The sequence below is a fragment of the Stenella coeruleoalba genome, assembly GCF_951394435.1.
Source record: "Stenella coeruleoalba genome assembly, chromosome: 2".
Lineage (NCBI taxonomy): Eukaryota > Metazoa > Chordata > Mammalia > Artiodactyla > Delphinidae > Stenella > Stenella coeruleoalba.
The window spans coordinates 29,240,892-29,266,305 of NC_137147.1; the positions used below are offsets into that span (position 1 = coordinate 29,240,892).

The 25,414-nt window shown below is 44.6% G+C and overlaps 1 protein-coding gene across 4 annotated transcripts in view; it reads left to right on the forward strand.

Annotated features, from left to right (window-relative positions):
* The window catches only part of DPF3 (double PHD fingers 3), a 257,874-nt gene extending 234,106 nt beyond the window's left edge, over positions 1-23,768 (forward strand). For 2 of the 4 annotated variants that reach the window (XM_079914741.1, XM_079914740.1), the window contains exons 9-11: positions 9,642-9,754; positions 19,368-19,449; positions 19,966-23,768. In XM_079914741.1, the coding sequence (XP_079770867.1) occupies positions 9,642-9,754; positions 19,368-19,449; positions 19,966-20,036 (266 nt within the window). In that variant the 3' untranslated portion in view covers positions 20,037-23,768. Of the gene's footprint in view, positions 1-9,641; positions 9,762-19,367; positions 19,450-19,965 lie in introns of those variants that run through there. The other 2 variants (XR_013827308.1, XR_013827309.1) reach the window with 2 other exon arrangements.
* The last annotated feature ends 1,646 nt before the right edge of the window (positions 23,769-25,414 follow it).

Consider the following 25,414-nt stretch of genomic DNA (forward strand, 5'->3'; position numbering starts at 1 on the left):
GCCCTTCACAATCTTTCCTCTTACCTCTTCAGCGTCATCGTTTGCCACTTCCCTTTTCTCCTGCTCTTCTTGAGCTACTCTACTTTGCCTGAATAAACCATGCACCTTAAATTTCTTGCAATTTCCTCTCCCTGTAATTCTCTTTACCCTTCTTTTCCCTTAGGAAATTCGTCCTTCAAGGCCCAGCTCAAATGCTACCTCCTCTCAGTGGCTTTCCCCAAGCTTCCCATCATTGATTGCTTCTCCATCTGTAAGCACTCTATTCATTCCCCTATTATAGCACTTATTACACTGTATTATAGTTTTTTCAAAAAATATAACCTATAATAGTTATCTGTTGCTGTATAACAGATTACTCCAAAACGTAACAGCTTAAAATATAAATATTATCTCATAGTTTGTATTGGTCAGGAATCTAGGTGTGGTTTTGCTGAGTGTCTTTGGATCAAGGTTTCCATGAAGTTGCAGTCAGATTGTCATCCAGAGCTATGGTCTCATCTGAAGGCTTGACTGAGAGAGGACCCTGTTCCAAGCTCACTCGCATGGTTTTTAGCAGGATTCATTTCCTCCCAGGAAGTTGGACTGAGACCTTTCCAAGGACATCTCACAACACAGCAACTGACCTCCCTTAGAGCAAATGAGTGAGAAAGCATAAGACAGAGTGCCAAAGATGAAAGCCAAAGTCTTTTTAAAACTTAATATTAGGAGTGACATCCTATCACTTCTGTCATATTCTACTTGCTAGAGGTGAGTCAGTTAAGTCCAGCCCACCCTCAAGGGGAGAGAATTACACAAGCTTATGAATACCAAGAGACGGGGATCATTGGTGGTCATCTCAGAAGCTGCCTATCACACCTCCTAAACCTGAGCTCCTCAAGGCAGGATCCACGCCTCATTCATCTTCGAAACTTCAGCACCTAGTATAGTTCCTGGCAGTTGTAGGTGCTCATTGAATTTGGTCAAATTCAATAGAATTATTTTTCTGTAAGAACCTGATCACGATAAAGTAAATTGCAAAGTCAGAAGAACCCTCAAATTAGAATTAAAAATGATTTAAAAGATAAAATGAAAGACAAAGTGTTTAAGTGTCATGGACACACTGTCAGTCCTCTATTTCTAGGCACTTCTATGATTGCTTCCCAGCAGCACATAGAAAAGGCCAGCAAAGCAAGAAAGCATCATTTTCCTTTTGACTTGGCACAACTCTGAAATATTTTTGAAAGAAAAAATTGGAATACCATTGCAAAGCTCCTCAGACAACTCGAGAACTTATACCACCCGTGAGTCCATCTTCCAGTTCATGGAAGATCAGCAGTTGGAGGATCACAGGCAATCAAGTGTTGACCAATCACTGCTCTTTTCTACCAGCTCTCCATCAATTATACCATAAAATCCTCCCAGACAGAAGATCGCAGGCTCTCCAATCTGAGCAACAATTTCTTCTTTGGGCTCACTTTTCCAAAGAAAACCCAAAGCCTTTAGCCAGCGCCCATGGCTAGATGCTCATGATGTCCAGAGAGGCCTAACATGCACAGCCAATGTCAGGGATTCACATACAATATTGATGTTGGGCTCTGGACAACGATTCAGTCTGGGCTCCATGCACTGCTGTGGGACAAGCATCACTTTGGCAGATGGTTGCCTCCAATCTACAGTTCCAAGTGAAGATTTAGAAGGAGACTTAACCTGAGTTGCTCATGTAGGGGACCCTCTTCTTCCATTCCTGCCTGGTAATATCTGCCCATTGTCACACAAACAGCTCAATATCGCTCATGATGAAACCTTACCCAAGGCCTCTGCTGCCTGCAGACTCATTGACCACCCATCTGTACAGCCCCAACGTTTTGCATGGGGGTGGGTGGTGTGGTTGATGAAAAGTGCTTTTAGTTTCTAGATTTCTTGTGCTTTCTGTCGTGGTATTGGACTAGGAATGGGCTAGTTCAGTGGAACATTTGCCTGAAATTCTAGCAGAACTAACTTACTTTAATTTCCTTCTTAGTTTCTTTCACATTGAGTGTCAGCTGGCAAACTTTAGAAGGCTTGTTTATTTCACCAACCAGATGGGCAATTTGGGATCACAAATACCTCTAAAAATAGTGTTTATAGGTGGCATAGACAGAGCCACAGCTTTATGGATAACAGATTCCTATCATTTCATTTAATATATTGGAAAACTAAGGCCTGTGAGGCAAAGTGACTTTTCTCAGGGACTCAGATGTTGCATCATATATCAAATTGTGGTACTTGCTCCATGAGGGCAGGTTTTGGTTTTCCCCACTACTGTATCCCCAGTGCCTAGAACACTGCCGGCCACATTTATTTATTCAAAAAATACTGTTGAGGGAATGAGTAAATGAATAAATGATCCTTGGTACTCAGCTGCAGTGACTAATTAGGGGCACTGGGATCATTACCGTGGTTCTTGATATCTTTCTGGTACCTTGGCCCCAACCTGGGACAGTCAGGTAAGTTATATAAAAGCAGGTCAAGGCTGTCCCATGCCCTTATTTCACTTTAAGAGGACTAGCTGAAGTGCCCTCAGGCTTATATGTGAGACCACACTTGACCATGAAAACTTGGGGAATTTCTAGGGCCATTTGAGAATGGAGCCATGAGCCCTTAGTGATTGAGCCCATTAAAAGTGCTCCTAATGTCCTTGCTTGAATGGCTTTCTATGATTATTAATGATAATGATTGAAGCAACAATCCCTGTGGCTTGTCTCCTGTGTGACATCTGGGTGCCCTAGAGTTTGACAGCTTTGCGGGAGGATAAACAGACCCCTAAGATGGGTCAGACTTGCTGATGGTAAAGTGTTTTAGCCAAGCAAAAGGCAGCCATGGCATCCACCATCATTTATTTTGAATGCGTTTTTGTTTGTATGGTCTTTATCCTTTCTACTCTTTCTCTTCTTTGTCCTCTTTGAAGTACATTAAAATGGTGAGAAAAAAGGGAGCCATGCAGGTGCCTCTGGAGTGCCATTGTGGTCCTTGATTTGTAGATGTCTTAGTATTAGAAGAACATCTGGGGCAGATGGGAGGTAAGCCTGTAGACCATTGTAGAAGGTTTGCAAAGCAGGGCTGGAGAAGCAATCTATGTGGGGAAGCAGTGCCCGGATAACACGCTTGTCACAATGTATGTGCACAGAGTTCAAATTCTTGATGGCTCAGAATTGGTTCCTCCCTTTACAGATTAAGTATAATAACTCAGAGCTTCATTCCTTCGATAAGGAGAGAAAGAGAGAAAGGGAGGGAGGGAGAGACAGAGACAGAGAGAGACAGAGAAGGAGAGAGGGAGAGAGAGGATAAGTGAAAATGAATGGATCTGATGGAGTGAGATGGCTTCCCAAAGTGAGCTAGTAATATTTTTTTCTCCGCAAATTACTCTTTAACGTGGGTGATTCAGATTTGACTGCACTGTGCATAAATTCTTTAGCTAAAGCTTCTTATATATTTTTGCAATATGTAAATATTAGAAATTGTATGTGTGTATGAATATAGAGAACTGCTAGAAATTTGAGCCAAATTAGTTTCTAATGAATGCCTATGGAGACTTGTTTTTGGTGCTTTTTCAGATTGGAATCGATCCTACATATTTTATATGATATGATTTCTATAAACCAGGCATCAGACCAAGGAGTGCAATTTGAATCTTGCAGTTACTTGCCTGAGAACTGTGGTATTTAGGTTTTCCTTTCCTGAGAAATTAGTTTTTAAGAGATCAACATTGATGAATAAGGTAATAAAATATAATTGGGTGTTTATCATTTCACAATGAATAAATAATAGACCATGCGAGTTCCACAGTTGTTTGTATCTAGTTTATTTATGTTTTCAGCACATACCTAGCAAGATAATTTTTTTTCTGGAGCTCTAATTTAATCAGTGATGTGGCTTAGCCTAGTCCAAATTAAATATTGGCAATGATGTAATGAAAAACTCTTTTAATAAGGATCATAATGTAAGAGACACATGTCATAGCCATTTGTAGATTTCTTTTTGCCCAGGGTTTGTTGAAAATGAACTGTGTTTCTCTCACTGTGCTGAGTATCTATAGCCTGACACTGACTGGTTAATGGCTCTGTTAGCTTCTAAGTCACAGTTGTAGTGTGAACTCAATCAACAAGGTATATTTAGATATTTTTGTCCCTAAAAGGTTGGAAATATCCATGTGTGTGGGCAGTTGTGTATGAGCATGTGTGGAAGTAGGCAGCTGTAAATATAAAACTAACGCTGGTTTTGCCTGGATATTCATCTGTGTGCCTTCTCACTCAAATACCGCGAACTCCTGTTCGCTGTCCCTGAACATTGTCAGTGTCTATGCACATGGGTTCTGGAAAGCCATGACGTGTATCCTTCAGGTGGCAAGGGGGCAATCCCTGCTTTCAGACGCCTGCCTTCTCTTTTTCACTGAGTTCAGTAGACTGCAATTTCATACATACCAACCTCATGAACAATCTTCTTTCTGAGAGCGTCTCACATCCTGCTGGTTTCCCTTTTCTACCCAGCTGCTGAAATAGCACCCCAAAGCCAAATCTCTGTTGTCTGAAAGCCCTGTCCAGAAGTCAGGTCTCCGCACATGGTGGTCATGGGTTACATTTCCTGTTTCAACTTGTAGGGAAGATTGAGGTCCGTTTTGGAAGGGATTAGGGCTGGATTAAGAATGTCTCTTTACACCAAGTTCACCACTGGACCAACTGAACAAACGGGCAGAAGATTTATTGAACCCTCCTAATAGAACAAGTTTGGAGGAACACTCAGGAAGGACTTGGTTTTTAATGATCTAGCTGGGATGAATCATGCACACCACGCCACTTTCTAAATCCATTTTGGTAATTGAAATCTTATAAATGTCCTGTTGAATCATCTCACCCAGGGGACCCGGGAAGTGTTGTTTCCCCTTCACTCCATTGGGCTATTTAAATAGCAATGCAAGTATTCCTCACTTTAAGAAAACTGGATATATGGAAAATCTAGATTTCCAAGCAAGCACTTTAGAGAATGATGGTTAATTTTACAAAACAGATTAAGACAGGAATCTTTAAGTAGTGGGTGGCCATAAGTAAATTGCTTTACTGCCAAGGTGCCTCTTTATTTTCTACCACCCTTGAGTTGGAAAGACTATTATCCACTTACTTCCAAGGATTTTAGAAATTAGTTCTGGGCAAAAATAAGGACTTCTAGCAGTAAAACTTAGATATGGGCTTCTAGCACTTTCCTTAGCAACTTTTCCTTTTGTCCAACAGTATGCTTTATTCCAGTCATTTCCATGGTAGATAAGAAGTCTTATCCCTATAGTTTTATCTGGGAAATGACTTTTCCAGTTTGTGGAGAAAGGCAGCAGACAGGCAACCTGTTCTGGTGGCACAGAAAGGAGGACTTAGTTCTGGGCATAGTTTTTGCACCTGCTAATGGCAGCTTGGGTGACTTAACTCTTTGTGTCTCACCCTCCGCAGCTGAGAAGTTGCATCCCCTCCTTTCCTCTCCCACTTGAGTCTGAATTCTGAACTGAAGGAGCTCTGTAGCCAGAGCTGAGGCTAATCTTAGTCCTACATTTTACCTGGGGTGGAGGCTGTGTGAGCTTCGTTCCCTTCCTTTGGGTGTGAAGGTCTTTGGGGGGAGGCTGGTGACTTTCTCAAAACCGGAACACAGAGAAAGTCCATGGGATTTTTTGAGACACTTCCAACAGGATTTTCTCAAGCCCACTTGCTACTGTTCACTGGTCCAAAGCTATCCCAGAAAATGTCTTCAGTGGTCGAGAGGTCTTGAAAAGAGAGTTGGCTCTCAGTAAATATCTGGGGAGTGTTGTTGGCTTCATGAAGCATGCACCCCCCCCCTCACCCCCGGAGGCATCCAGAGGCCAGCTGTGGAGCTACATGTCACGCTCTGGAATGTGCTGACCTTCCTTCCCGGGGAAGGTGACACTGCTGAGGGTATTATTATTAGTAGGGCAACTTCTGCTCAGCTCTGTCAGCAGGCCCTCATTCAGGGTCCTTATCGAGCAATGACAAACTCATGAACCTTTGGCAGTCAACACCGCTGACCACCCTCTCCTTCTTGAAAGCTCTTCTCTGGGCCGCTGAGACCCATACTTGAACGGTTTGCATCTTACCTCTCTCCAGCCATCCTTCCAGTTTCCTCTGTTGGTCCTTTCTTTTGATCTTCAAATGGTTGAGTTACTCAAAGCTCAGTCCTAGACTTTTTTCTTTCTTCTTTCCTCTTCCTTTCTCTTTTTTCCCTTTTCCTAGATAATTTCATTAACTCTCATGGTTTCTATGACCACCTATTTAGCAAAACCTCCTAAATTTATGTCTAGTTCATATTTCTTTTGAGCGCTAAACCCCTATATTCGACCATCCGCTTGACATTTCCACCCAAAGTCTCACAGACTTCCCAAATTCAACATGCTCAAAACAGAGTTCTCCTCCCCCTCCCCCATTTGGTCCCTATATGCTTTCTGTAGTTCCTCATTTGAGTAAGTTTCACTGCAACCCACCTTGTTTCTTAGGTCGGAATCTTGAGACTATTTCTCATCATCTCTTTCCCACACTCCCAATGCTCAAATAATGGTCAAGTCCTGTCAATGATTTCTTTAATATTTCTCCAAGCTCCACCTCCACCATCCTTGTCTCTCTCCTAACAGCAACATCCACCTCCAAACTAGTTTCCTGGCAACAATTCTTACATCTCTACATTCCCTCTGCCCCCCGCCCCCAGTTCTTTCCTTAGACAGCAGCTCCTTCCTTCCTCCTTTCCTTTCCTTTCCTTTCCTTTCCCTTCTTCCCTCCCTCCCTTCCTCCCTTTCCTTCCCTCCTTTTTGATGACTTAAATTTTTCTTTGTGTTTTCCTTATTTAAAAAGACCTTTTCAACTTTTTATATTGAAATAATTAGAGCTTCATAGAAAGTTACAAAATATATTACTGAGAGGTGCCATGCACTCTTCACCCAGTTTCCCCCAATGTAACATCTTCCGTAACCATAGTACACTATCAGAACCAGGCACCTGACACGATGCAATCACAGACCTTATCCATACGTTATTGGTTTTACATTCACACACGTGTGTGTTTATGCATGTATGTGTACACTTCTATGCAATCTTATCAATACGTAACTCACTGCAATCAAGGTTCAGAACTGCTTCACCACCCAAAGATCCCTCGTGCTGAAGGAATGCTCCTTTAAAAACACAAGGCAATTCAGTCACTGCCTTGCTTAAAATGCTTTAATGATTTTAGAGCCCCAGATCCTTAAATGAGGGCCACAAGGGCCCATGTAACTTGTCTGTAGCTACCTCTCTGGGCACTTCTTGCCCTCCTCCTTTTGCTCGGCAAGCCTCTGCCTACTGGCCTTTCCCTTCCGTTGAATTTGCCAAGCTCCTCCACTGCTCAGAGCCTCTCCACGTGCTGTTCTCCTCACGTGGAATCCTCTCCCTCGCCCACTCAGCTAACTCCCCCTCATCTGCCAGGTATCAGCTTAAAGATCTTTCTCAGGGAAGGTTTCCTTGACATCTCAGACTAGATTTGATTCTCCTGTGATTTTTTTCATTGCCAATTGTGTTTTTTCTTTACAGTACTTACACAATTATAGGTAAATAGGTATGTGTGTAGTTTATTAATTTGAGTTCTCTCTGACCAGACTAGAAGGGTTTGGGGGTGGGGGTCTTGCCCACCACTGTATCTTTTCTGTCTAGTGCCATGGCTGGCCTAGCAGATGTTCAATAAACCCTAGTTCATGAACAATTACTGTAAGCTGGCTGGTTGTGGCTGGGTGTGCCCTAAGGCCGCAGAACAGGGCAACATCAACCTGCTGTTCTAGGTATATACTCCATGAATTCATCTTCAACCTTACCAGATGCCCTATCTGAGAACCTGGGCATCTATGGCCCAGACCACCCAGAATCTCAAACTGGTATTTTCTCTCCTATTCCCATCCCAGTGTTCTGTGTGAGAGATCAGAATAGGGAACAACCCTGGCTAGTGTTCTTCTTAGACAGATCTTTGAGATGCTGTCAGGAATATCAGCTGGATGTTCATCCAGGCTTTTAATGTAAGCCTTTGCTCTCCCCAGAGTCGCTGGCATGGTGTCACTTTGAGAGGGTTATTCAGAGCTGTGAGGGTCTAAGTTGCATGGCTCCTGAGAAGTCCTAGAAATGCTTTTAGATCAGTCCTCTCCTCAATGCTCCCACCTGCTATTTGCTAGGTGTCCCCAACTCCCCTCACCATGAGTCATTCTGTCCCCACTCTCACTCTCAGAGATAACTCAGTGTGGTTTGCATTGGTGGCGGCCCAGATCTGAAGGGTCCTTATAGTGACTGAATAGACAGTATTTCCCCCAAAGGACCATGATAGAACTCTGTGAGGGTTTGGAAAAGAAGAAATGGGGGCCTCCTGCTGGGATGTGGCTTTGCCAAGGAGTGGTGGTACCGCGTGGGATCTTGACTGTGGGGGACACTGGGTTGGACACTGTGTTGGTTGCCCCTAATTGGTGCCCCATCTATACTATCCTTCTTTAGAAGCTCACAATCCCTCACGTGAAAGAGGCGACACATGCACTATATGGTGGATTTGGCAGAATTGGGAGAAGGGTGAACCCCTAGCAATAGGCAAAACTATCAATTCTTTTGTGACAGAGTCAGTAAAGGGCTTTGCCCGGGGTGTCTGGGCAGATCCCTGTCTGATTCACAGCCCTGGGAAACCGGGGGTCATCATCCAAGTTTCCCTTCCCTGCCAAATAGGAGGTCAAGGTCTTCACGTTCTGTGGCTCACAGCTGTCCTCCTGCTGCTGGTGTCTCTCTTTTGAGTGGGCGGTGGCTGAGAGCAGAGCCCAGCTCCAGTGTAGGTCTGCTGGGGCTGGGTCCTCTTAGGTCACATTAATGTCCCTCCCTGCTCTTATTATTGGCTTGGCTAACGTGATACATAGGATGGAGAGAAGAGTTAGAGCCAGTGACGAGTCCTTTCAGGATAGACCTGGCTGTCGTGCTCCCTTGCAGTGGTGCTCCACTTCTTCACCCTCCCTGCCAGGCTGCTTCCCTCCATAGGGCCTGTTACTGTGCAGGGCGTGGACTTCTGCTTGTCCCCTGGGCGTGGGCATGGACACCTTAGGTGGCAGTGTAGTGCCTCCCAGTGCCCCCTGAGCTCTGTTCCTGGGAGCCTCACATGTTCCCTCTGATCTCCTCCCCGGTACCCTAAGGCAGTGTGCACAGCTTTGCAGGTCAGAAGGCTCGGCTGCAAATAGCCCATATGTGTTACCTCCCACCACAATCGATGCCGGGGAGGTAATGCTGCTGACTCTCACGGTGTCGCCTTGTGCTGTGCGATTTCCTTTCTCTTTCTCTCTGATCACCACTTTCTGTCCTCATCAACTGGTTACGTCTCTGGGGGAACATGGCTCTTAGGGCAAGAGGACTTGGATGACATCTCTCCTCAGCAAAAGGCTTAATACCTATTTCTCTCTTTGAGCGTTGATCTGATGTAACTGTGGGTGGTGGTGAGGATGGTGGGTAGGGCTCCAGCCAGGCTCCCACTTTACTCCAAAACCCGTGCTATCCCACCCTCCCTCCAAGTTGGCCATGATGTTGTGGCATTGAGGGGTGACAGGCCAGACCCTCTGGCCCTAATGCTGCCATTTCTGCTTCCTCCAGGTCACCCCACCTGCCTGCAGTTCACCCTGAACATGACCGAGGCTGTCAAGACCTACAAGTGGCAGTGCATAGAGTGCAAATCCTGTATCCTCTGTGGGACCTCGGAGAATGATGTGAGTGTGGGGCTTCCCGCATGGGAGGGAGAAATACAAGGAGCTGGGAGTCCTTCGAGGATTGGAGAGGAAGGCAGGATTCTCATCACTGGACTCCTGGGGAAAATATCCATCAGGACCTCCTTCTTGACTTTTGCCCCGAGGACCCTTGGGACCCTTGTGCTCCAGGGACCTTGGGTACTCTTCGTGCCTGTGGAGAGAGGTGCAGGAAGTGATGGCCAGAGGCTGCCTTGCTGGCCGTTAGCCCTCAAGGGTTCATTGATAGACAATGGTGCCCACTGCTTACGGTCGGGATGTGCTTGGCTCTTTACACCACGTTCTGGAGTGTGTCATCTCACTTGGTCTAAATGTTAAGTATAATAGATGCAGAATTTAAAAAACCCACATTTTGTTATGGACAATTTCAAATATATACAAAGATAGAGAAAATAGTGAAACTGAGGTACCCCCATGACTAGCTTCAACAATGATCAATACATGTCCAATCCTGTTTTTGTAAATATTGCCACCTCTTTCTCCACGATATTATAGTCCTAGTCATAATATCATTTCACCTGTAAATACCATATGTGTCTAAAAATATAAGGATTTATGTTTTACAGCTTGTGAATATATTTATTTTCAAGTTAAAAAAAGAGATAAGGACTTACTTATTAACAAATATAACTAAAATATTAACAATAATATTTTAAAAAATCAATGATTCCTTAATATAATGAAACATCCAGTCAACATTCCTATTGCCTCAATTGTCTTAAACATTGTGTTAATAATCATAAATTGTTTTAAAACGTTTTTATTTACAATTTATTTGAATTGGGATTCAAATAAGACTCATACATTGCAATTAGTTGATATGTCTTTAAAGTTTCTTAATATATAGGGTTTCCTTCTATTTTGATCTTTTTTCCCTTGATTTTTTTTTGTGTTACGCGGGCCTCTCACTGTTGTGGTCTCTCCCATTGTGGAGCACAGGCTCTGGACGCGCAGGCTTAGCGGCCATGGCTCACGGCCCAGCCGCTCCGCGGCATGTGGGATCTTCCCGGACCGGGGCACGAACCCGTGTCCCCTGCATCGGTAGGCGGACTCTCAACCATTGCGCCACCAGGGAAGCCCTCCCTTGATGTTTTTGGTTGAAGAAATCAATTTATTTGTTCAATAGAGTTTCCCATGACTGTATTTTACTAACTGCATCCCTGTGGTGGTGTTTGACATCTTCCTCTGTCTCTTGTATTTCTTGTACATTGGTGCTTAGAGCTAGAGGCTTGATCACATCCAGGTTCTCTTTCTTTTTCTCTGTCTCTTTCTTTCTCTGTCTCTAAAATATATAAATAGCAAGACTACTTCATAAATAGTGAGGTATACTTTCATCAGGAGGTATGTAATACCTGGTGTCTCTCTTTTCATGATGGCAGCATCTTTGACTACACTGACTATTTCATTAGGGGTCGCAAATAGTGATATTCTTATTCCATAATTTCTTCTTTGTTTATTAGCTGGAATAATTCTATAAAGAGAAACTTTTCCAACCTCATATTTGGTTACCTTCATGTATAGATTATATAGAAGAGGCAGGATAAATACTAGATTCTTTCCCTTTATTTATCAGTTTTCAAAATAAGGGGTGGATTCAACACGTATTCATGATCAAACCCTCAAGAAAATAGAAATTGTGGGATATTTTCTTAACATGATAAACTTTTTATACCTTAGAACTAAAGCCATTGTCTTATTTAATGGAGAAATAGTAGAGGCATTTCTGCTAAGATCAGGAACCAGGTAAGGATGCCCACTATCTCTATTACTATTCATAATTTTTCTAGAGATATTAGCTAATGCAATTAGACAAGAGAAAACAATAAGTATAAGAATGGCAACAAAGTAGAAAGTTTTTCTCTATTTCATAACTTTAATAGTATATCTGGGCAAGTCTAGAGAATGAATAGTAAAGCTAACTCAAACATTAAAGGTAGCAGGATATAAAATTACCATACAAAAATTAATAGCTTTCATATGCACAAATAATAACCAGTTAGAAGACATTATGGTAGAGAAACTCCACTTACAGTAGCAACAAATAAGAAATATTTAGAAATAAACTTAACAGTAAGTATGTAAAACCTAAATAAAGAAAAATTTTAAATGCTTTTGAAAGGCATAGAAATAGATTTGAACAAATGAAAAGACATTGTGTGACCTTGGATAGAATGACTCAACATTGTAAAGATCTCAGTTCTTCCTAAGTTAATTTACAAATTTGATTCAAACCCAATAAAAGCACCAACATGCTTTTTAATGGAACAAGACAAGTGATACTAAAGTTCATATGGAAAAACAAACATGCAAGAATAGCCAAGGAAACACTGAAAGACAACAAATTATGGAGGGAGTCTAGCCCTGCTAGATATTAAAACATACTGTAATGCCTCTGAAACTAAAACAGTATGGACAAAAAGACCAGTGGAATGGAATAGAAAACCCACAAATTGACCCAACTACATATGGACATTTAGTATAAAATAAAGGTTGTATCTAAAATTACTGGATCAAAGATGGACATTTTCATGAACAGTGCTGGGACAACAGGGTAACCATTTGGGAAAAGATAAAATTAGGTCCATATCTCATGTAATATGTAAGAACAGCCTTCAAGTGGACTGGGAATATAAATATAAAAAATAAAACCATACTAGTAATAGAAGAAAACGTGGATGAATTTCTCTTTAAATATAAGGAAAGATTTTCTGTGACTCAAAATTCGGAAGGAATAAAAGAAAATGTTGACAAATCTGACCACATAAACATTTGCATAGTAAAAAACACAATAAAGTAAAAAGACAGCTGATAAAATGGGAGAAAATATTTGCATCATATACCACAGATAAAGGTGGCAATATATAAAGAACTCTTAAAATTTGAGGAACAAGGGACCATAAACCTGATAGAAAATGTGAAAAAGGTATCAAAAACAGTTCACAAAAGATATAAAAATGACCCTTACATATTTGCAAAAAAAAGTTTGAATGCACTCATAATTAAAGAAATTAAAATGTAAACAAAACTGAGATATCATTTCTTACCCATAAGAATGGGAAAGAAAAGTATGGCAGTGCATTCTGTTAATGAAGCTGTGGGAAAGGTGGCACCGTTATATATTGTCAGTGGGAATACAAAGTGGTACAACCCTTCTGGAGGGAAATTTAGCAATACCTAACACAGCTACTGTGCACTTGACTTTTGACTCAGCTATCTCACCTATAGGAATCTACCCTAAAGATATACCCACAACTCTATGAAAATACATATGCGTAAGGTTATTCATAGTCACACTGTTTATAATTGGAAAATATTGGAAATGACCTAAATGCTTATACACAAAATGGTTGAATAAAGGATGGCACAATGAAGTACTAGGCAGTTGTAAAACAACAACAACACGATGTAGATCTTTATGAATTAATATGGAGCGATTTCCAGAATTTGTTAAATAAAAAAGCACAGTAAAAATGATATCTACAGTAAGCTGCCATTCTTGCAAGAAAGGCATAAGAAAATATACATATATCTATTTACTTGTGTGAAAGAAATACAGGAAGGATAAGCAAAAAACTAAAGAGATTGGTCATCTACAGGGTAGGTGGGAATGGGGTAGAAAGAATGGGGAAATGGGGGTGGGATAGTAGGGATGGGGGGTAACACTTCTCTGAAAATACCTTTTGTATAGCTCTGACTCTTTGAACCAAGGTATTGTTTCACATACCCTCAAGATAAATACTGAAATTCAGCCAGGAGTTGGGGGAAGCGAAAATGGAATATGAACAGTAACAAATGAACTTAACTATAATATAAATAGTAACATGGCCATACTGAAGGGTAGGGAAGGAAAAAATTAACCTAGATAACTTTGGAAAGTAGCATTTGACTGTGTATTTTAAGGCTAAAGACAGAAATGACTATACACATATTATATGCTAGTTAGTAAATTTGTTTCTCACAGGCATGTGAGTTAGTCATTCTGAAACTACTTGATGTGTCTGCAGGTCTGAACTGATACATATATATTGTGAATAATGAGAACCAGGTTTCCCAGTGTCCGAGAAAGAAAAATCAAATAAAGGGGGAAGGCTAGACTGAACCCTGTGGTCCTGGGTTGGAATAGGGGGTATCAGTATGAATTTATGCTTTTAAATATAATATATTTTGTTTATATATCTATAACTATTTATATGTACACACACATGTGGATAAATACAGAAATAAATATAGATGTGCACCTACACGTACATTTATTTCCTAACTCTGTCGTAAGGGCCTAGAAGCAATGACAACCCAGAAGCAATGAGGACCTATAGCACCCAGATATTGGTTTCTAAATACCATTCTCCAGTAAAAGGAGTCAGGGATTCTTGGAGAAATAGCTGGAGCTGGGAAAATGTAAGAGGAGGCCGGAGCCTCCTGTGGTACTAGAAAGTAAGGAGGTGCTAAAAAATTGGTAAAGGACACAGGAACCAACTTGAAGGAATTCCTAATGGCCCAATCTGGAACAATTTGAGCAACAAAGTAAATAATGATAGTATTGGATTATAACCCAAAGACAAAATAAATATTCATATTAACATTTTAAAAATTGAATAAGTGAATGAATTAATGAATGAATGGGGAAGAGGTAAACTCTTCCTTAGAGCAGGATTACAATTAATAAATGTAGAGGGCAGAGGGAAATCACCAGTAGACAAACATCATGGTATGGTTGTTGTAAGCAAGAGTCATCAATTGATGCTAAAATTAGCAGGCAAAAGTATGATGAGAAGCAGAATATTTGCTTGATCTCAAAGTATCTCCCCTACCCGATTACTTATTAATATGTTACAAAGGGAAAAACCATAACTTTACCGTGGAAAAACTACACTACAGATACTATACTACCTTAACTATAGGATCAGAGTAACATTACTAGTAATAAGATACATTGGTGTCCGTGCCCCCGATAAGGTGCACTGAGAAGATCTCCTCTTATGGAAGAAAGATCAGACAAACTCAGACTGAGTGACATTCTACAAAATCACTGGCCTGGACTCTTCGAAAGTGTCAAAGTCATGAAAGACAAAGAAATCAAGGAACTGTCACAGATTCAGGGCACTAAGAATACCTAACAACTAAATGGAATGTAGGATCCTGAATTGAATCCTGGAGAAAAGGACTTAAGTGGGAAAAAAAGCTGGTGAAATTCAAATGAGGTGAGGTCTGCAGATTAGTCAATAGTGTCATGCTAATGGCAATGGTGATTCCCTGCTTTTCATGATTGTGCTGTGGTAATGTAAGATGTTAACTTTAGGGGAAGCTCAGTAAAGTGTGCGCAGAAACTCTGTATCATTTTTGCAACTTTTCTCTAAGACTAAAATTATTTCAATATAATAAATTAAAAAATGATGGGATGTTTCCCTAGCATCTAACAAAAGTGACAAAGTTTTTAGAAAATAGTATCTATGGACTCGAGGATTTATACATACTTGATTTATTTCAATCCATTACAGTTAAAATTGTCCCATATTTGGGACAGTGTTCCCACTTTTGTTCCAGTGGGAACACAGTTTGGATCCTGAGTCCTTCTGACATGACCTCAGTAGTATTTGTTTTTTTAATATTTATTTATTTTTTGGCTGCGTCAGGTCTGCACACGGGATCTTTTGTTGCAGCGCGCAGGCTCTTTGTTGAGGTACAGGGGCTCCAGAGAGAGCGGGCTCAGTAATTGTGGCATGCAGGCTCAGTTGCCCCGCGGCACGTGGGATCTTAATTCCCCGACCAGGGATCGAACAGGCGTCCTCAGCATTGCAAGATGGATTCTTAACCGCTGGACCACCAGGGAAGTCCCTATCTCAGTAGTATTTGTTTCCTTGCTTTCCAATATGTAACGATACTTACACATTTCATGCTCCAGACCTGGAATCAGCCATTTATCCAATGACTCCTGGTTCCTTTTAGTGGGCAATGGTTTTTAGAAGATATAATATGGGTGATGGGGTGCTAATTTTTACTGCATTAGTCATTGTTCGGGAGCATTTTCAATGGACAGAGCTAGAAAATAGGTTTTGCTTGTTTTAAAGATAAAATACACTGTGAATTTACACTGATACTTCCAATTCATTGCCAGAACTAATTATAGGGTTTTCACTTAACCTTATCACTCTTACATCTGTATTTTCTTTTAACCATGTCAAAATTTTTGCTACTCATTACCAACATAACCACTCATTTGATACACACATAGAATATCAATTCCACTATTAACAACACTAATATGATTGCTGAAAAGAAATATATATATGTATGTGTATGTATATGCATATTTGCACTTGTTTTTGTCCTTAAGATATATTTGACTGAGGAGGTACAGTCCAACTACTTGTTTCCAAGTCACTTGGAATAGTTTCTTTCTGTGTGGTTATGCCACCAACTAGTACGTGATTAGATTCATTTGTTTCATTTTTTTTTTTTTTTTAGTGACAGTTACCCTGTGAATTTTGCTTTATGACCATGTAAAATATTTACTGGCTCCAGAGTCCAATTTTTAAAATAAACAGTATGTTCAAAGAAATCTAACTTCTATCTCTACCTCTTTTACACTCTGCTTATAGGACCATTTTAAAAAATTATGGTTTATCTTTCTATTGTGTTAAATGGAAACGTGTGTATGTGCACATGAATCCATAAGAAAGTGGATGCATTTTCTTAGAAAATGGTAGAAAGATATACCTGTTTTCTTTACTTTGCGTTTTCACTGAATATCCCGGAGGTTACTCCACAGCAATGTATAGACATGATCTTAACTCCTTCCTACAGCTGCATAGCTCTTCATTAGTTTATTCAACCAGTCCTTTATTGATGGACATTTGGGTTGATTCTGGTCTTTGGCTTTACAAATAGTGTTAATGTAGAGGTTTTTTGTTGACTTGGCAGAACCTTAGGGGAGGAATCAAGGAGTGAGGCTGCTCGGGCAATAGGGGGTGCCTCTCACATAGCCAGGGATTTACCCTGCACATCCCAGAAAGGGATTCCCATTCTCCTGGAACTGTAGCCATAGGTGAATTCTGGTTCTTGACTACTTGGGAGTAAGATGTCCTGAAATTGTGTTTCTCATGGGGGTCCGCATGGGCTGGGGTTTTTTTGGTGGGTTTGGCTGGCAATTATCTGAGAAGCAAATGGAAAAGAAGAGAATATGGTGCTAGACAATGGTCAACCCATGAAAGAGACATTTAAACCCACAGATGCCTTGGTTTCCCTTTGGGAAAGTCCAATCCAGTATATTCTACCCCCTTGTATTTCTCGTGTCAGCACTAGAGTAGGAGTTATCAGTGTATTTCAGATATTAATAATACTGTTTCTCACAAGTCTCTCCCTGTTTTCTGTCCCTATCCTAACTGGTTTCTCCTTGTATTATCCCTAAATCATATTGTCATTTAGCTTATTTCAGCTCCAACAATAATGGTGTAACTCTTTTGGAATAAACCACACTGTTCTGGTTTTCATCCTACCTTTCTGACTGCTGTTTCTTAGTCTCTTTCTTCTCTGCCTGGGCCTTAGCTTTGGTGTTCCCCAAGGATCTATTCTTGGCCTTCTCCTCAGTAACTTTTTTGAGTCCTTGATTTTTCAGAAAATTCAACGAAAGCTATGGATTTACCCTTTGCTCAGAAAAATGTACCTCTGTACCTATACACAGAGCTGTGCATATAATTTCTAGGAGTTCACGAACACCCCTCCATGAGCACAAGTTCAAAGACATCTGCTCTCACGTACTCTGGACTTCCCTTCCCAGGACCTCCAGTGCCATCTCATCACCAGTGACTCCCCAGTCCATATCTTACGCCCAGGCCTCTCTCCCGACCTCTAGCTGCCTCCAGGCACCCTCACCAGGTGATCTGTAGACCTACAGATCATGTTCATAGCTGAGGTTGCCTTCTGCCTCCCACAGGTCTGCTCCTCTGCCCACGCCTTAGTGGATGGCTACATCGTTTGGCTTGCCGACCAAGCCACCACCTAGAAGACATCCTTGATTTCTTCCTTATCACTCTCTACATCTAATCAATGACACTCAGATGGAAGCAAGCCCCTTTTCTCTCCCCCAAGCCACAACCCTAGTTCAGGCCACCATCATAAGTTATCTCTTACCTGGACGACTGTAGTAGCCTCCTAAGTGGCCTTCCAGCCTCAAGAACCAATCTCTCTCCACCTGGATATCTTTTCTTATACAGCAGCTAGTGAGATCTTTCTATACTGCAAGGCTGACCATGTTATTCCTCTATTGCTAACTCTTCGGAAGCTTCCCGTTGTCCTATTGAAAGGTCTTAGCATGATATAAAAAAAAGATCATTCATGATCTCTCCTGCCCCATTGGCTTGCTCACAGGGGTTTTCAACTTCTATATCTACTTTTTCTAGGATCTCTACACTGGTGAGAGCCAAGGTGAGATTTGATACAGAACTTAACTTTGCAGACATCTTATAAGCCATCAAAGCAGGCCCAAAGGTCACTGAATAGAACAGGGCTGAACCTGGAGAATGGGGACCAGATCACAAACGCTTACTGAGTAGCTACTATGTGCAAGGAAGTTCTGAAGGAGATGCGGAGATGAGTAAGACAAGGTTCTGCCCCAAGGGCCTTGCAGTCTATAAAGGAATGGACAAAAGAGGCATGTTCCAGATGGACTGGGTGTACATGTCTACCACATGCCAGGCTTTGTAGCATAAAGAAAAGTACAATTAAGTGTCCTAAGGAAGAGAAAGTACTATGAGGATGCAAGAGGGGTCAGAGAAATTCCATTTGACGAAGATTAGTGAAGCTTTGTGGAAGAGAAGTGTTTGAAGACTTGAAGGGTGGGTAGGGAATGGTCCAAAACAGAAGGGGTCAGGCACTGGGAGAGTCTCCAGGCAGAGGGAACTGCAGGAGCCAAGGTGCCTACTGTGTCCTTGGAAGTTAACCACAGCACTGGAGGGGACAGTTCTCACCTGGCTCCAGCCTCCAGCCCCCGAAGAGGCTTTTGAGAGCTGAAAGGTGGCATTGCATTTCTCCAAACTTGCATAATGAAACCCTGAAAAAGTTCTGACGTGTTATGGATGTTACCAGCAAGTATGGTTGCTGCCCGTTGCACAAATGGGAAGAGTGAGGTTGAGAGGAATTCAATTAAAATTTGCAAACATTGAAAGTACTTTCTAGGCACTAGGCAATCATCCTGGAGAACACAGAAATGCATGAAATTCGTTTTCCGCCCTTATGGAGGCAGAATTATTGGCTATGTGAGTTCAGAAGGATAAAGAATCCCTTTCAGCTTGGGTGTGAGGTGGTGGTCTAGGAAGGCTTCTTGGAGGAGCTATGATTTGAGCGGAACTCTTAAGTGGGAGTAGGATGCGCATAGTTTGGGAGACAGAGGGGGAAATTCCAGGTGTGGGCAAAGCACAAGGCATGTTCAAGGGACAGTGAGGACACTAAATGGGGCCTGGAAAGGGGCGTCCAGGGAAGTTGATCAATGGAAATAAGGCAGGCGGAGTAGGTGGGGGCCAGATGTTGGTTCTAAATAATTCAAACTTTCCCCCTCTCCTCCTACTCTGCATTCCACCAGGACCAGCTCCTCTTCTGTGATGACTGTGACCGCGGCTACCACATGTACTGTTTAAATCCCCCAGTGGCTGAGCCCCCAGAAGGTAATGGTGATGAAGTCAACAATAACAACAACAGCTACTTCTACCACTTACTGAGCCCTCACTAATGTGCAGGCCTTGTGCTAAGGGCTTTACGTGTCTTGTCTCATTTAGTCGTCACAACCCTACGGAGCAGGTATGACCACTCCCATTTTACAGATGATGAAACTGAGGCACAGCTCAACCAGCTGACATTTCAACTTGAGGGCCAAGGAGGTGTTTCCCAGACATATGGCTGAGAGGGCGGGGGAGGTGTGAGCTTCTAGAGGAAGTGGTCCAGACCCGGTGATGCTGGTTAGAGGCACAGCCAAGGAGGGAGGGTCTTCACTGCAGTTCAACCAATCATCTCTGAGCACTTTCTGTTTCCCCGAGCAGCTGAGCGACAGACTCAGAACTGGGACTCGGTCTCTGAATCGTGAAAGTCAAACTAAAACAGGGCTTACGAAAAGGTTAGGGTCGAGGGGTGGGGCTTGAGGGTCGGGGACGGGGCTGCTAGTAATGCCATCTCATTTCTTGTAGGGAGCTGGAGCTGCCACTTATGCTGGGAACTGCTCAAAGAAAAAGCCTCAGCCTTCGGCTGCCAGGCCTAGGGCCCCAGGTCACAGAATGGGGCTTGCCGCCGGAGAGGCTGAAGCAGAGCCCAGTTCAGATCAGATCGAGCCCCTACTCCTGTATTTCCAGACAGACCAACTGTAAGGAACATCAGTAACCACAGAGGGCGTGGACACGTGGAACCGAGGGGGCGAGACATCTGCTTAACTCCTACACACAGGTTTCCGTTCTTCAGCCAGCCCCTCCTGTTTCTGCCAGAAAGATGGTAAACTTTTGAAGAAGGACCCCAGCCACAGCCCTGTGGACCCCCCTCACATTTACCCTAGCACTGCGGCCCTCTCACTGGTTCCCATGTAAGGAGCCACTGGTCCCATTTTGTGACCACCCATCCGTCACTCATGCGTGGTTTGGTGTTTCCTATCTATTGTGTTCCAAGAAATCTTCGCACAGCCTCCCTGCCCCCAGCTTAGCCTCTTCATCCTGAACCCAGCAGAGGAGCAAAGAGCTGTGGAGAAGTTTTTATTTATTACAAGTCCCGCTGGAAACTTCTAGACTCGGAACCTAGAGGCTCTCTAGACGATGGAGCCCTGAAATCCCTCCTTGTTCCTTGGTCCCCGTGAAGAGGAAGAGCTGCTTCCCCAGCAGATATCCAGTGGCATCCACAGCCAGGGCGATCTCTTGATGGGGCTGGGGGTGGGGGGGAGGCCCTGAGGGGTGGATGGAAATGTTGTGAAGATAATTCTGAGGCCCCGCCATAGCCAGTCAGTATTTGCTGTCCATCAGGAATGGCCTGGCAAGGCACCGGACCTTCAGAGCTGGGGCATCCTTGAGGAGAGACAGGCCACAGCCTGTGGCAGAGGAAGAGACCTAGACGCTGCCTTCCACTCAGCCTGGGTCTGGAGCTTTCCCTGGTGGGACTCAAGAACCAGGAATGTGAGTGAAGGCTGCCAGGTCAAGAATCTGAAGGTTGGTCCCAAGGACTGCAGCTCTGAGAAACCCTTCAGTATTGATGTGACACTACGAATTCCTTTTCCCAAGTAATTCCTTCCTTCCACATAGTGTATGTTTGCCATTGTCTACTGAGACCTGACTCTTGAAATTTCAGGATGGGGGAGAAATGATTGTTCCCTAAACAAATAATTGGGGTGATGTGATTATTTATGACCAGGGCGACAATCACACAGAAGCTTCAGCTCGAGGGCTGCTCCTGTCTCCTAAGCTCCCCAGTACATGCTGGACTCTCCTTTTGAGAAGCCAGAGTTGGGGAGGCTCAGTTCCCAGAAGTCTGTGTTGGAAGTCAGCCCTGTGGGCTGGAGCGGACCGGGCTGCCTTTGACTCTCCGCAGCAGTGGCAACAGCAGCAACACACAAAAACTGACACATTTCTGGAAAAATCATTTGCCTAAAGGACAGGTCTCGGTGAGCAGGACCCTGGCGCACGCTCAGCTTCCTTGACATCAGCTCCATCTCTGTGGTCTGGCTGCTTACAACAAAGGCCCAAGTTATTTTTAGTCCTTCAGCTCCTGAAGAAGCCCCTGGAGCCCCAGAGGCTCTGGCCGCTTGGGCTACCTCTGCCGGGCTGCGGCCTTCTCGCCGAGACTTGGCAAGAGCCCTTCTTCCTGGCTAATTGCTCTTGGCCGGCAGACTCGGGGCAGCCTGGCACACAGCCGAGCTGTGCTGGTCTCCCCCAGGTCCTCTACGGGGTGACCTGTGGCCAATGACGGGAGTCAGTCTCCTGCAGGAGCCTGTGGCCTTGGAGGGGGTTCCATGCATACATAAGGACCTCGTTTAAAGGGCCTGACCAGATGAGATTTTCATCTTCCTCATGAGATATTTCCTTCCCCCTGCTGGTTGGTGAACCCGTTTTGGATTCCGGAGGCCCAGGGAGGGTCTGGGAAGTTGCTATGTGGTCTCATCGTCCATTTACCCCGGGCGGGTCATATCAGAGGGCCAGATTTCCTCTCCTGACCACTCCGGCTCTCTGTCCTCCCACAAAACCCAAAGTAAGCGTCCTCAAAGCCTGGTTATTGGTTTTGAAAAATCACCTTGATTTAATTTTAGGAAAAAAGTCATCAAAATGTTCTCAAAAGCCACAAATGGCTTAAAAGTTAAAAAAAAGCAAATCTGAAACCAAAATAGTGACCCTACAAGTGACAGACCCTCTTTGGAGTGTGTGCAAATCTGTTCCCCACCTCAACGCAGATGATGGGGTGGCTCTGTTCTCTCTCCAGCCACACTTGCCGCCACAGAAGCTGAGAGGGTAGGATTGGGTCTCGCAGACCAAGGACGGTGCTGTAACCTTCCACAGGGATGAGGGTGGCCAGGAGTCTGGACCAGACATCAGGAAGGCCCATAGTTCCCTTCCCAGTTTCACTCCCTGAAGGATGGGCCCAACCCCTTCTTCTTTGGAGACCTCAGTTTCCCCGTCTGGAAAATGGGGACAGCAAAGCCAGCTTGTGAGGTGGCACTTGCAGGACACTGCAAGCAAACAGAAGTCATGGTCACATTTATCACCTTCTGTGTTGAGAAAAGGAAAGTGTTGGTCAACAATTGCTCTTTCTTTGAGCCCCAGAGAATGAACTAGAATCACAGGGTGCACATGGATGGTCAGGGTTTTTGTTTTGCCCCTGCCATTGAGTAGCTGTGTGACCTTGGGCAAATCACTTAACATCTCTGAACCTCAGTTTGCCCAGCTGTGAAATGGAGAAAATACTTGTCCTGCCTGTCCCACAGTGACATCAGGAGTCTTAAAAAGCATAATGTTATATAAATCATCACTGGAGAGCTGGGCTTGTCAAGTAGGGACCCCAAATGATTTCTACACCCCCTTTCTTGTGTGAGTTAGCCAAGGTTAGACGCCTTCTTGGAATCTCCATTTTGACCAAAGGGGGTTTATGTTTTAAGGAAGAGGCTGCCTGTGGTCAGGGCCACTAGGTCAAGCTGTGACAAGAAAACTGTGACTGAGCATGGATCTGTGGTGGAAGGTGAGAGATCTATCCTGGGGCTGGGGATTTCAGAATGAAGATGCTCCCTTCTATAAGGGCAACACAGCCTAGAATGGGGTGCTAACTTCTGGAGACGGCTATAATTCAGCTCAGTGTAACAGTCACTTAAAAACTTTGGTTTAAAGCCCAGCTCTGTTAGTTTCTAGCTGGTTGACCTCAGGCAAATGACTTAACCTCTCTGAGCCTCATTTCCCACATCTGTGAGGCAGGGAGATATGGCTTCTCCGGCAGGGTTTTTGCGGGGACGAGAGGTAATGCTGCTGAAGGTCCAGGCATGGGCTCTGGCATGGGGAGGGACCCACACCTTGGTAGTTCTGGTCACTGGGTCCAGAGGCCACCACGTGGAGATAATGGTGCTGTTGCCTCACAGCTCAAACCCTGGGAACAGCCAGGGTGCCTTTCTTCTGCTTCACCCCGATGTTGTGGCTCCCGCCGACCAGAGAGGAGGTGAGGCTGCGGGATCCCAACCGGAAGTTGAAACCCTCTGTTTCCTGTGGGTATTTTTGAAACTGCTTTTCGGGCCTGTAGCAAGTCCAGTTGGAGGCACTGGCGTGAGGAATTAGAGACAAGGCCCCTGCCAGGAGATTTACCTTCCGGCGGCTTTCCTTCTAAACCCCCCACTGGCTCAGAGCCCCCAAGGCAGGAGCCAGCAGGTCCCAATGAGCCCCTGCTCCTGTCATTGCCCCAGGGTCAGGTAGGGAGCCAGGCAGGCCTAGGAGAGCAGCTGCTTCCCCAGGCTCAGCGCAGGCCGTCTGGGACCATGTAGCCAGCCCGCGGGGGTGGGGAGGGAGGGAGGCCAGAGTCCTTCAGAGCTGGGGAAGATAACAGGTTTTAAGGTTGGGGGAGGGTTTGGGTTTCACGGTGATGGTTGCATGCTACCCTGGAGAGTTACACTCATGGTGCATCTTATTTAGTCTTTGTGCTTTGAACACAGCATGATTCCTTTTGGCCCTTCCCTTTAAAAGTTCAGATATTTTAAGGAAGAAAAATTAGAGGATTATTATTACTTTTCCTATGGGGGCAAGTTTAGGAGAGAGATCTGTGCTCTCGAAGAAAGATTATGGGCACACTTAGGCTTCCAGACTCAGAGAAGAGGGGCCCCTAGTATCCTCTTTGAGTCGTGTGTAGGGGGTTGGTGGGGAGCTCTGAGGACCACCCACCTTCCCTGCCCCTCAGGTGGTTCTCAGACTGAATGCAGGTGCTGGGACGGCAGCCTCCCTTCCTCTCTTGCTCCCCGACCCCCCAGCCTCTCCCCTGCTGCCCACCGTGGGCCCCTCCTTAGGGTGTGCCCGTGCCCAACCCAAGGGAGACATGGCTCCCGGGGGGCAGAGCCGCGCTCACACTCCCAGTGAGGATGCCCTGACCACCACGCCTGCCTCCTTTTCAGAGCTGGGCACCGCTGTCACCTGTGGTACGTTCCCATCCCTGGAGATGGGGGAGGAAGGGGCGGCCCTGAGGGAGGAGTGGGGAAGGTCAAAGATCTTTCAAGTAAGGTAAAGAGAAGTGAAGAGAAGTAAAAGGAGGGGGACCTGAGGAGGGGGCCAGAGACCTGGTTTCCACTCACAAAGAAGTCCTGCACCTAAATAACTAGAGGGCATGGAAAGGAAGAGTTATTATAACCCCACCCCCCCTCCCCGCCCTTTTCTTTCCTCAGGCCTGAGTTCCTGGTAACGTGCTTTTCTTTTTTTCCCCCAAAGGCCCAGCCTTTGTCAGTTCTGGACACCAGGACAGCTCTTCCTTTTTCAAGGCCCCCTGGCCTCTGGCTCCCCGTTGGTTGGGGGGCTTCAGAGGGCAAAGCAGGCAGGAGTGGTGCCCCTCACCCAGCTGGAGGTGGGAGGTACAGAGGGTCTTCCGGTCGATGTGGATTTTCCCAACCCCACAGAAAAAGTGTCCTTCGAACTTAGTGAGATAAGCTGTTGAGGTCCTCCTGGTCTGGATGGAAGGACGGGGCTTGGTGGGGAAAGAGGTGGCAGCAAAGGACGGGCTAGATCACGGCCTGCAACCCTGGGAACAGAGGATTTCTAGGCGCTGCTTCCAGAGGGGTCGGGCCTGGGAGGCCCTCCCCATCCAGTCCCCGAGTCCAGGATGCCAGCATCTGGGACACCAAGAGAGGGGGCACCTGGCCAGTCCTCCCCACCACCCGGCAAAGTGGATGGGGTTCCTCCTACCCCTGCTGTGTACTCCCCTTTTTGCGATCTTACCCCCACCCCCACCCCCAAAGGATGCGGTTGGATTCCTCTGGATGTCAGGTGAGGAATGGGGAAGTGGTGGGAAGCACAGATACTTTCATTTGCCTCAGGCCTACAAGCCTCCCCACCTGGGCCCACAGCCCTGCTGGCTTCCTTGGGTCTCACTGGTCAGTGGTCAGAGGTGGGCTCTGCAGCTGTCAGTGGGTTGAGTTCCTGAACATTC